The sequence below is a fragment of the Lepidochelys kempii genome, chromosome 12 (genome assembly GCF_965140285.1).
Source record: "Lepidochelys kempii isolate rLepKem1 chromosome 12, rLepKem1.hap1, whole genome shotgun sequence".
NCBI lineage: Eukaryota > Metazoa > Chordata > Testudines > Cheloniidae > Lepidochelys > Lepidochelys kempii.
Window position 1 is genome coordinate 14437323 of NC_136391.1, and position 13212 is coordinate 14450534.

The 13212-nt window shown below is 37.9% G+C and overlaps 1 protein-coding gene across 15 annotated transcripts in view; it reads right to left on the reverse strand.

Annotated features, from left to right (window-relative positions):
- Positions 1 to 13212, reverse strand: part of CHD9 (chromodomain helicase DNA binding protein 9) — a 188792-nt gene that overhangs the window by 114823 nt on the left and 60757 nt on the right. For 12 of the 15 annotated variants that reach the window (XR_012154463.2, XM_073307627.2, XM_073307626.2 and 9 more), the window contains one exon: positions 10265 to 10602. Coding sequence is in view for 14 of the 15 variants with exons in the window: in XM_073307627.2 (XP_073163728.1) it covers positions 10265 to 10602 (338 nt within the window). In the remaining variant the exon portion in view is untranslated. Of the gene's footprint in view, positions 1 to 10264; positions 10603 to 11395; positions 11684 to 11756; positions 12120 to 13212 lie in introns of those variants that run through there. The other 3 variants (XM_073307629.2, XM_073307628.2, XM_073307631.2) reach the window with 2 other exon arrangements.

The following is a 13212-nucleotide window of genomic DNA, read 5'->3' on the forward strand; positions in this document are numbered from 1 at the left end:
ATCGGCATGTTAATTAGGATATTTTAGAAGTACAGTGTAGACAAGGAACACTGCATATAACACATGCTAAACTGGTTACGTTAAAGCAGTGGTTCTCAACCAGGGGTACATATACGTCTGGGGGTAGACAAAGGTCTTCCAGGGGTACATCAACTCATCTAGATATTTGCCTATTTTTACAAGCAGCTACTTAAAAAGCACTAGCTAAGTCAGTACAAACTAATATTTCATACAATTACTTGTTTATACTGCTCTATATACTATACACATGGTGTAAGTACAATATTTATATTCTATTGATTTATAATTCTATAGTAAAAATGAGAAAAAATTCTCAGTAATAGTGTGCTGTGATACTTTTGTATTTTTATGTCTGACTTTGTAAGCAAGTAGTTTTTCAGTGAGGTGAAAGTTGGGCGTATGCAAGACAAATCAGACTCTGGAAAGGGGTATAGTAGTCTGGAAAGGTTGAGAGCCACTGAGTTGGCGCCTTGACTCCCCTCTAGGCTTTTACTAGACCATTTTATCATGTTAAAGGCAGGCTTGTCCACACTAGACTTCTAAAACATGTTATAACATGAGCCATCAAGCCTTTAAATCCTAGTCTAGATGATTTAGGATTGTAAAGAATGTAAAAGTACTTGGGGAAATCCATGAGGTCAGAACAGTCTAATTCTGCCAGCCTCATGTTGAGTAGTACCTTGCTCCACAAACAGTCCCATCAATTTCAATAACCCAGATTGTCCCTCTTAGATTTACATGTGGAAGAGACACTCCGCACACTGATCTCCCAATCCCATGCTGAAGTGGGATGGATGACAACTGCCACCTGGACACTGTCGTCCCCCCGTCCCATATAGACTCCAAGGAGACTACTCCATGGATAGGTGAGGAGACTGGGAATGCGGATGGGTTTTGTTTTGTTTTTACAGTGGGATGTTGGAGTGGTCTGGGAAGCCACAGCCATGGATACTCCCAGATAGTGAAGCTCTGTTGGAGCTGTGCTGCCAAACAACCAAGAAGGGAGGAGCCAGGTGGGGCTGGATCTGGTGCAAAAGCACAGAAGTGTCTTTCTTTGTGAATCCCTCAGCATCTGCCAGGGATTTGGGGGCAACTGGGCTAACAGCCCATAGGATAACACACACATCACAGAGCAGAGTCAAAACAGATTGAATATTTTTACACATTTATCTACATAGTCTTAACAACCAATCTTGTTTTGTAGCCACATGTTTTTCACCTGTCTTTCAGTAGACTCTTAGAGATAAGAACATTATATTTTTGTACTTTCATGGAAATCTAACATTCTGAAACTAATTTTAATCACTTGGTCAGCTAATACCAAAGAAACACACTTGTTTCTTTTCTCTTCACAGAAGTGATCAACTGAGATGATTTGCTCTTGTTCACTGTTTTCATATAGAAACATTTGGGACAGAAGAAGAGAAGAGTAGTAAGCAATGCAGGCTCGAATTCACAAACAATCAGTTTGCCCTGGTGGCAGTCAGAAGACCAGGCACTGGTTGAAAAACAGGAATCCTACAAACTCCAGTAAATTTCCTGAAGAAATGGCTAAACATATAGAACTACCATCTTCTAGCAGGCATTCCTTCACATGCACATTAACTCTCCTGTAAAATGAGCACTATAGCTACTAAGTGGGATGGCTGTCAGAGACCTTGTTAGGAATAAGTCCTATGTCACTTGGATTTTATAACACCATGCTTGGGGTTCATGTCCTGCTGTGGTTATTTGTTTATTTTGGAAGTTGTTTGTTGTTCAAGGAAGGTATGGTCTCTTTCTCCAACCCATACTTGGCAGAGGCGGTCAAAGGTTCCTCATCCCCTGCCTATCGCTGAAGGAACTAGTCGTCTGGGTGGAGGAAGAGCAATATTGCTGAGTTACAACTGAGTAAGTGTGGGCAGGTTCTATTAGAAGGATGGAATTTGTGGGCCATTTCTAACCATGAGCCAAAAATGGAATGTCAGGATTTAGCAAACACATGAGCAGTTGTGATCTCTTCTGTTGTACATGGACATTATATAGGAACAATTTGGCTGGATTACTGTAACATACTTTATGTAAGACTGCTATTGAATATCATCCCAAGTGGCAACTACAGCAGAATACAGAAGGCATACTTACATGTCCATACTCCAGGAACTCCACAACGGCTGCTAGTTATCCAGCATAACCACTTCAAATTCTTATTAGTATTTGAACACTTAAATATTGGATCAGAGTATTAGAATGACCATGTGTTTCTTCACATCCCATTTTGATATATCAGATTAAACAAGACCAAAACTAACAACTCATATAGTATTACATCCAGAGAATGAAAGACCTAAGATTTTCTGTCAAAGGTCTGTGATTCAGGAATGTTCTATCAGTGAAGTCAGAATAGATCTATTGCATACCTCCAGGTGACAAAGATAATTTTTTTCTTTTACTTATTTGGGGTGATAATGTTTTACATTTGGGTTGCACCACATAGGAATGGCTGTATAATTTAGGATATATTTGAAGAGTTAATAAAGAATAAGGCAAAATCCCCCTTAGTTCTTTTTAGGGCAGACAACAATGCAGTTTATGATAACAAAAGGAAATTCTGAACATAAGAATTACTGTGCTAGATGTGACATTAGTTAAAAAGAACTTTACAAAATTATGTGTACAATATGATGATAAAGATAACCTCAATATTTCTTGGGGAATTTAATTTCTTAATGGTCTTGTCCTGTACCTCATCACAGCATCACTGAAGCTTTTCATTAGCCTCCCATGCTATCCAGAGTTTAACTATATGTATGAGTGCATGGCCGTAATGGAGTTACAAAATATAAATGTCAGGTTTGTTTTTTTTTTAAGCAAACAAACAGCACATAGAATTCATTACACCTATGACAGAAAAATGCACTTATTGACATTAATGTTTATTGTCTCCATAGTGGAATTCCACATTTAATCACCAGGGAAGCCCATAATAAATAGATGTGAAGTCAGAGCAAAAGCAAAGGGAAAATTAAATCAAATCCTTAACACCTTGCTGAAAACCTAGAATAAGGAAATGGTTTTGCTGTCATCAGATTGTTACTGTACAATAAGCATGTCAATTCACTGCTAATTAACTAGATTCCATAACCAACCCATAAAACAATTTACTTGAAGATCATCAACCAAATTAATTTTGGTAATCCTAAATTAGTAAACTCTCATGTACTCCTGTGGATACTGTATTACAACAACAAATGGAACTTACTCATTTATCTCAAGTAACATTTATCCAATTAACTAGACATGGAATGTAATTGATTTAGAACCTGATTCAGTGCCCACTAAATGCAATGGGAGACCGTCCATTGCGTTCAGTGAGGGCACTGGATCAGGCCCTTTATTCCCCTACTTCAAAGGCGATATAATCTGTCTAGGAGCAGGCGTTCTCAAACTTCATTGCACCGCGATTGCACCTAGAAGGGTCGTATAGACACCTGAGCCCACCCAAGCCCCACCACCCCGCATGGCAAGGGCCAAAGCCAAAGGGCGTTAGCCACTAGTGGGGGGCCTGTAACTTAAGCCCTGACACCCAGGGCTGAAGCCTTCAGGCTTTGGCTTAAGTGCCGGGCAGTGGGGCTCGGGCTTCAACTTCAGCCCCGGAAGGTGAGGCTGCAACTCCAGGCCCTAGCAAGTCTAACGCCAGCCCTGGTGACCCCATAAAATGAGCTCACGACCCACTTTGGGGTTCCAACCCATAGTTTGAGAACCGCTGGTCTAGAGGTAGATCCTTAAAATTTATATCTAACTGTGGTAAAAAAGGCTTTAAAGGTAGAAAAATTCACACTGTTGAACTTTGAATGGCAGAAGTGTAACATCCAGAAGCTGTTACGAAAGTTTTATAAGGTCTACATTAAGACCCAAATGACATCCCAAATTATGTTTATTAATTTAACAAGAAAAACAGACGGTTCCCCGACTCTGGAGAAAGTGTGACCTGGAACTCATTCCTTTTTGCACATCACAATTAGCAAATTCCAATCAGTTATACCTGGGGAAACTCATTAACCATCACGGGCATTGCACAGGAATCACTCAGGACAGAATATGATCCTCAGAACTTTTTATGAGCCACTCAGTATTCGGAAAAACAGACCCAGTTTGACACACTGAATTTGCATCTCCGGTACTTGGAATAAAACAATTTTTATTTGTAAATTGAGACTATTTGATATAGAAATAATTGAGAAACGAACATGGGACCCTCACAATGTCTTCTTTTGGGAATGACTTTTCAAAGTGGAACTGCTTTTTAAAAAACACAATTACAACTTCTTAAATACACATGACCCAGTCAGTTCCTGCCACTGCTGTTTACCTTTATTAAAATGTCAATTACATTTTTATCTGTTAGGGGAGTAGTCTCCATTGCATCCCATATTAGGTGACATATCATGTCCCCCCCTCCAGGAGATAAATGGTTTTATTTCTTGGTTTCTTCACATTGTAAATTTTTATTTAGTGTGCTTGGATTTTAGGATGGTGAGGGCCTTGTCAGAGAAAACATGTATTTTTGTCTCCTAATTTCCCCCCAAAATAATGAAGTTTGAAATCCCAGTGAGAGAAATTTAATATCAATGTTCTCTCCCAATTTTGGATGATCTGGACATATCCGAAAAATTTTATTCCTACAAGAAAACCAAAAGTTTTCAGTTATATTTCAGGCTTTTCCCCCCACACTATGCACATACACCTGTCAACATATCACATGAGCTCATAGTACTTAAAACAGTGAGTAGTCCTATTAAGCTTGATTATTAATTATATTATGATGATTAAGCTGGAATTTTCAAAAGGGGCTTACAGGAATTAGGTACCCAGTTCCCACTGGACTTTCTTCTAACTACCGTGGGCCACTCTGCAAATCCCATCCTTCCATTTATTTCGCAGTAATTGCTCATCACTGTACAAAAACACAGGAAGAAACAAATCCTGCCCTGAAGAGCTCACATGGGACAGTGTATGAGCTTGAGTTGGCTTTAATGAAATGTGATTTTTTTTTTTAATTTGTATGTTTTGCTAACAAACTCTCCTGATTCTTAAATGTCCTTATATTGATTTGGTAAACTTTTCAAGCAAGCTTTTGTTAATTATAGGATTTAATTTTTTTAGAAGATTAAAATAAAGTTAAAAATAGATATTATATCAACATGAGGTTATTATTTACTCTCCAGCCTCACTTTTCAACTAATGAAAATCTGAATTACATTAAAAACAGGATTTTGGTCCCATAACTAATTGCTTTTAGGAAAATATTTTAAGAACAGTCATTTTATTAGTTCTAGATATTATTTTTGTTATTATAATGGTAACAATTGTTCCACTGCTGGCAAGGGATCTAGCAGGATTTCCATTATGAACCCATATAATGTACGGAATTATGATTCACTTAAACATTCCCTGTGTTTAAAATTGCCACGTCAGATCTTTGCCAAACATTTTTCTCTCTCGTATCACTATTTTTACTTTATATTTTATTTATATATTACATATTATAAAATATGTTTAAAGAACACAAATTTTGGTTGAAGAATTAAGCACTTGAAAGTTAGGAAAAGCCATATTTACAGCTGCCTGTGCAAATCTACAAATACTATATATGTAATTTTAACAATCCCTCAACATCTATCAGCAGCAGGCTTGAACCTTAAACCTTCATCGTTGCAGCATACAATGCTACCATTTCGGTTATTAGACATTAATTAGCAGCAGGAGACAGTTATCACAGAGGGGGAACTGCCAGTAGGGCAATATGCAGCATCTGGGTGGGAGTGGGGGTGGGGGGGTGTTACTGAGGGGGAGGCTCTATCGTTGCAGGAATTGGGGGGGCTCCTGCCTCAGGTGGCATGCATATACGAGGGCATACACCAGTGGAGGCATATGCTAGATGCAGTGGTGGGGAACTTAACCCAGCTCTCTTCTTTGCCCACCACCTCCCCGCTGTAGCTGCTCCCAGATTTCCCCAGAACAGAATGTACGCCTGCTGCAGCAGCAGCAAAATCCCAGCCTTGAAACTTTTGTGTTATTTTGGAGAGCTGCCAACATTTTTTCTGAGGAATACAAATGAGACACGGGAAAGAAGAATCACCTTGTGCAGTAACGACGATTCTTTGAGACGTGTCCCCCTTTGGGTGCGCCACTGTAGCTTGTTTCCTTGCAATGCTGCCAGAGAACTTTGCAGCAGTGTCCATTTTGCCCGCGCATGCTATGTCTCCCCCATGCCTCACCACAAGGCTAAACCAGCACGCACGGGGTAACCCACCTTCATGCCTTCTCTACTGCAAAGTCCCTGACAAGAATTCTCAAGTAGAGGGGAGGAGGGTGGGTTGTGAAGCTCCCATAGGGACACACGTCTTGAAGAACCATTGTTACTGCTCAAAGTGAGTAACAACAACTTCTTTTTCTTCTTCAAGTAGTGTCCCTGTGGGTGCTCCATTGTAGGTGACTCCCAAGCAGTATCCCCACTGGACGGCTGGGGCTTCGGAGTCAAATCTGTTACGAATGACAATAACGTGGAGCCAAATATGGCATCAGAGGTGGAGTCCCCAGTAATCACATAATGTTCTGCAAAGGTATGGACTGACGCCCAGGTTGCCCCTCTACAGATTTCTGAGACAGGGACATTCTTGAGGAAAGTGACAGGGGACCAATCTTCTGCAGAGAGTGTGAATATCAGCTGGAGGTGTCATGTTGCAAACCTGATAACATTGTTTAATACAGCTGGAGAAGCATTTGGAGAGTCTCTGGGTGGATATTGTTGAGCCCCGGGATCTCTCCGCAACAGAAAGGAAAAGTTTACAAGACTTCCTAAAATCCTTCGTCCTATTCAGGAAAAAGGCTAGGTCTCTCCTGACATCTACTATATGTATAGTATAGCCTCCCTGTTATCACAGTGAGGCTTGTGGGAAACGTAACAGTTCCATAACTTTAGTGCTTCTACGCAAAGGAAGGACGACCTGGCTCTTCCCGGCGGTCAGGAAGGAACTGAGGGGGGTCAGCCTGCATGCACTAGTTAGCCTTGTGGAGGGACACAAGGGGCAATAGTGTCTGTTCATCTAGCACATGTGCTGCTACCAAAATTCGCTGATTAGCAGCACAGGGATGCAAGCGCACTTACAGTGGAGCATCCATAGGGACACTACTCAAAGAAGAAGAATGATTTTTAACAATTTATATCTCAGCAAAATCAACATTGAAATCATGAGATAAAGAAATGGCAGTTGGAAACAACAGAGGTATGAGAAACTTCTCAAAGACCAGACCATAATAAATAATAATAATAAAAAAATGGAAAGAACATGACAAACTATAGGAGTTACTACCAGCTCCCCCTACAATAAAGACAAGATCTAAAAGAACTACTACTTAATTTAGTGTTCAACTTTAAAGCAGTCTGATTTTCTGAAACTATTTAGCAACCACAATCTGAACATTAGGCCCCTTGAAGGTGCCCCAGACAACAATTACTAGGCACGTTAGAATTTTTTTGTCATTTGTCACATATATATGCATGCACACACGCACACTTACCAACTAAAATGGAAGCAGCAACCATTATTGTTAAGACTGCTCAAGAATGTCCATTCTAGGCTTGTTTTCAGTTACTCATAGATTTTCAAAACTTCAGTATTTGTGCTAAAGAATTTTTGCCATGGTCTCTGCCTTGACAGTGCATTTTTATGGATATTTTCAGCAGAAAATGTTTAAATAATTTCTGAGTAGATGGAGAGTGAAAAAAATTAATATTTATGGTTCTGATTGTGCAAACACATATATGCTTAATATTAAGCATGTACACAGTCTCATTGAAGTGAATGGAACTACCCATGTGCTTGAAATTAGACATATATGTGTCAGATTTCACAGGACTGGGGCCTAAATTAATACACAGTAGTTGTAAATGCATTTTATGCTTCTTGTTGACAATTCACTGCCACCGTGTTATGGTTCTTGTGTGTAAAAAGCAGACATGACATTCTGATAGAAAGTTCTGCACATTCTTATTTCCCTGCTCAACACACACTTCATGCAGAAAAGCAAGCTTATAATCATATTAATTCACTAGTTCATAATTTCAAAATTAGGATATGCACCATTAAGGCTGGTTTCAGAGTAGCAGCTCTGTTAGTCTGTATTCACAAAAAGAAAAGGAGTACTTGTGGCACCTTAGAGACTAACCAATTTATTTGAGCATAAGCTTTCATGAGCTGAAATTTTAACAAGATAAACCATGGATACAGTTTCAGTTGTAATTCTGAATGTTCTTACTTTGTTTACATTAAGTTAGTCTTCTTCATACAACAGCAACTTTCATTTGTATAACTCAGTTCATCCAGAAGGATCAGAAAGTGCTCTACAAGCAAACTATACAGAGATCACTCCATCCACCAGTAAAACCCAGCCACCTCTGGAGTACACCACAGGTCTTTAACAGCACACAGTAATGGTACACAACAGAATAATATAGGAAAGTAACTAGCTCCATAAAATAATTAAACTATTTGTGGTTGCAATTAATAAACATGCTGAGGCTACCAGACCCATTAATGATAAAGTTTCTAAACTGTAAAGCATAGTTAGACAAATTGCTTTTTCATTTTTAAATGTCAAATTACTAAAAGTCTACTGGAGTAAATGGGAGTCTTTTAGGTGACTTCAATATACTCTGAATTGGGTCCAAAATAACCAAAATTAAATGTATTATATTTTTGAGTACTACACTACTGTATATTTGGATTTTACCTGTCATGAAATCTTACTTGAAAATGAATCCATACGGTCATGGATAGAACAATGTCATGTGAACTGAAAACTGACTGATGAACTGTAAACAAAGGGTAATGACAACTTATTTATTTATTTTGATTTATACAATAAGAAGGGGGAAAGTCTGGTGTGGTATACCACACGGATTAGTTTTAGATAAGGTCTTATTAAATACATTAATTAATGACCCAAAAAGGGGAGTAAACAGCATGCTACTGACATTCACTGATAATATTAAACTGGAAGGAGTTGCTAATACTAGTGAAAAGAAAGAGATTAAAAATCAGGGCAAAACACAACCGAATGTGATGCAACTTGGAAAGCTGTGAGTTCATACAGCCTGAAAAAAGATTCAAACACACAAGTTATTAAACAGATGGGAGAAACCTGGAAAGTAATGATGCCGAAAGAGACCGGGGTAATAGTGGGTGTCAAAAAGGAAGGGAATTATTCAGTGTGGTTCACCAACAAATTTAGGGAAGAAATTAAGCCCAAGAAAATTTAGGTTGAAAAAAAAAATCAGGAAAAGTTTCATCAGAATGTTATTCATAATGTTGTGGAATAGCCTCCCAAGGTAATTGGAACATTTAAGAACTAGATGGCACAAAATTCTAGATAATGTACAACAGGGATTAACTTTACATTTTCAGGGAGATTAACTGGATGACCTAAAAAGGACATTTCCATATCTGTCATCTGAGGATATAATACCAAATTCAAGCACAGATAAAGTCATTGATTTAATATCACTATTCTTACCCAAAAAAAAAAAAAAAAAAAAAAGCATATTTTGGGGGAGGAGGGGGGACACACAAATGGTCACGACTTCTGTTTTAAACTTTGTTTGAAAGTTAATACCTCAAATTATACACTGTCTTTTAAGACCACAATGGAGAAATGGGTCAGTAGTAAATCAGAGGCAGGAGTGCCACCTACCGAAGCCCTAGCAACACTTTCTACAACACCTTAAACATCCTGTGCAGTTTTCCCACCAAGATATTGACACATCTTGACCCTGCTAAACTTGCAAAATTTCAAGGGACGACAGAACAAGTGCATGGATGCAGAATACACAGTAATTTAAATAAATAAATAATTAAATAAAATGTGATTGCAAGTTCTCTGTTACATCTTCTGGTCTACACCACAGTTTCTCAGGCATCTGCATTAATGTTTGTTTGCAAATATGCTAATTAGATGTCCAGTTTCTCTCTATATAGTATCATGGATCTCATCTCAAAAGAAATGCTGAGACTGATAAAAAATAGCATTGATAATACATCAAATAAAATTTAAAAACTCAAACCAAAAGGCAACTTAATAAACAAAAACAGATGGGTTCAAGATATTTAGAGGAAGAATATCTATGATTAATAAGCAGTTTCTGTTCCAGTCAAATGTTTGCAATTTGAAGGGAGTTAAAAGGAAATTTTAGCCTACTTACCCAATTTTTGTTTTGTCTTTAATTTTGGATGAGGAACCAGTTTTAGTTTTTTTGCTCTCCTTGTCCTTTGGTTTGGATTTAATTTTTCTACCTTTCTTTTCCTCTCTTCCTTCAGCCGAAACACTGGGGAAGTTTTCAGGGCTCATTACTCGTGGAATGTTTCTCTCCCCTCTCTCTTTTGCTTTTGCAATTGCCTCCGATATTATGCGATTAGCCTTCTCCTGCTTACTTTCCGATTCTACTTTTTTCTTCTGTTTCTTTTCCGACATTGCCCTCACCTGGGTATTCTGCAATTTAGTATATGTCCCTGAAACATCAGTCTTCTTGGAGGAAGGAGGCTGGAAGAATAAAAACATTTTTTTAAAGAAAATAAATATATTTCAAAATAAATTTGCAAATACTGTTCACCGAGTTCTACAGCAAAGTCAAGAATACATATAAACGCAATAAACAAGGAAAATGATTCTGTATTACTCCACTATGGCATGGGTTCCAGAATAAAGTATACCAACAGTTACATTTAAACTGGTTCTACGTACAGAAAATCAAGGAGAAATAGATTTTCTGAAGTTCTCATAGCCTTCTTTACCAACCTCTGCAATTAGACGCTCCAGTTCTTAATCTGTGAAAATGTTTTATGGATTTAGAAGAGATTTCCCCAAGCTATTTGCTTCACAAAACTTGAAAGAGTAGTGAATTAATAAAGGTATAGCATCAATATACCTCTGAAAATAGTATCAAAACAGGAATAATTATCCTACAGTTAAACAGAAAAACCGCACTATTTTACGACCAACAAAACCAGATATTTGAACAAATCAAGGCTTTCAAAAAGAACAAAAACAGATTATGTAGTTTTCTACATCAGTAAAGTAGTTAGGAAGCGTATGTTTAATTTATTTAAAATTACATAAGGTTATACTGCTACTGGAAGGAGTTAACTTTCACTTTTTCCCCCCTTTGTCACTGTTATATCTATAGAGAATTCTTTATGCTAGAACTAGGAATTCTACATTCAAATTAGCAGTCTATTTGAAATCATCTAGAAGGCATGTTGTTTAACCTTAAGGAATAGAAAGAATTTCCTATTCAAACAGACAAAAAATAGCAGATAACAGTTCTGGTTCTCACCCGTAAATGTGCCTCTCACTACAGCATGGGGAAAAGACACCAGGAATTTCCAAACACATTTTCAAGCCAAATCCAGTGCACTTCACTGAATAATTTTTCTATACGTGCCTCATCAAAGGCTTAATAGCAATGCTGCAGCACTGAGAAGGACACAGGGTTTAGGATCGCTCACTAAAATGCCACCTTAAGGCCTACAAGCTATAACAAATAACCAAGACCCGAGAAAACAGCAACAAGCTCAAGATGGCGATGCAGCACGACTCCCGCAGCAGCAGCCAGTAATAAGGAAGGTTATTCAATCCCATTAGCCTTTTAGCCCAAAGAACCCCTCCTCCTCCCACTCATTCAGGCTTTCACTTACCCTTCCTCTTGGCCTCTTCACTGAAGACATTTTTGGCGTCAGACAAAGGCTTGCCCTCTGCTTTTTCACCACCCCAGGCAAGGCTCAAGAAAAAAGCATTGAAAGAAGATTGCTAAATGGCCTATTTAGCAAGCTGCAGCCAAGATATGCACAACCCTCCATAAATACACACTGTGATTTATCAACATATTTCCTCCTTGAGAAGTATACATCCACTGTTCATCCTACTCAGGTATGACAAAGACTGCCATCTCCCCTAAAGAGCAGAATTTCAACAACAGCTGTTAGCCGATAGCCAGATTCCAACAAAGCACAGAAAGAAATGAATGCACAAAGCATCAAAATGCATCAGCATGAATATTAGAGATGTCGTTAAAAATACTGACTCCTTCTGCGGAAGTAGGCCAGCAGATGGTGCTACCAGTTATTATTCCATTAGACTCTGCAATTTAACCCCCAATGGGCTGCTTTTCCCTACATGTGGTACAGTAGTTAACTCTTACTCTTCCCCCTCCTACAGTAATGAAAAGATTGTATTTTACATAGGTAGAAGCAATCTTGCAAACTATCAATTCCAAGTAACATACTAGACACTGCTGCAATTTTACATTTCTGTCAAGTTTATTTGAAATAATCAAAATCTTAAATAAGTCTGGAGAACAAAATATTTTCTAGAGCTCAATATAAAGACACCGTAACAAATTTAGCCGAGAGGATAAAAGATAGGCAAAGTAGACTGTGCACTAAGCCTTATTTTAGACATTGAGAGTAAGTATTTTACTACAGAGATTTCATATAGAACAGATCACTAGAACACAAAATGGAAGCATTCCTTTTCTTGCTGCTGTTTCTTTTTTTCCCCATGGAGAAATAAACAATACTTTGAGCTGGAGAGCATTCAGTTAGATGGAACATACGCAATAATGAGCTCCTATTTATTCAAAGGTTTATAATTTTGTTTAACATAGATGAAATATTTTACATTTTGATTTTAGCATTCAAAATTAAAATACCACACAAAGGCATCTTGTATCTTTCTAATATTTAGCCTTATTTCCATCAAACTAGGTGAGCAGGTACACTGATTTTTTTTAAAGGTTATTTAAAATATAGAACATGATAATTACTCCCTCTCCCCTGGCAATTCTATTCTTTTCACAATCAACTTCCCCCTTCAAAAAACAAAAAACTATATCAGGCAGGGTTGTCATTTTTCCAAACACTATTTATCATGAAAACAATAAATGACAATCACACTTCATGGGGGGTTTCATTTAAATGTTCACTATAATGCTACAGTGACTGAGCTTTTAAGAGTTTACATTGCTTAGGCTTCACTTTTATTAATAGTATGCTTTAATTCACAAATACGTTACTTACTTCAGAATTAAGTTCCCTGTCAGTTGAGAATACAAGTGATATAGACATAAGTAAGTTACTGCTTTTGTCAACATTA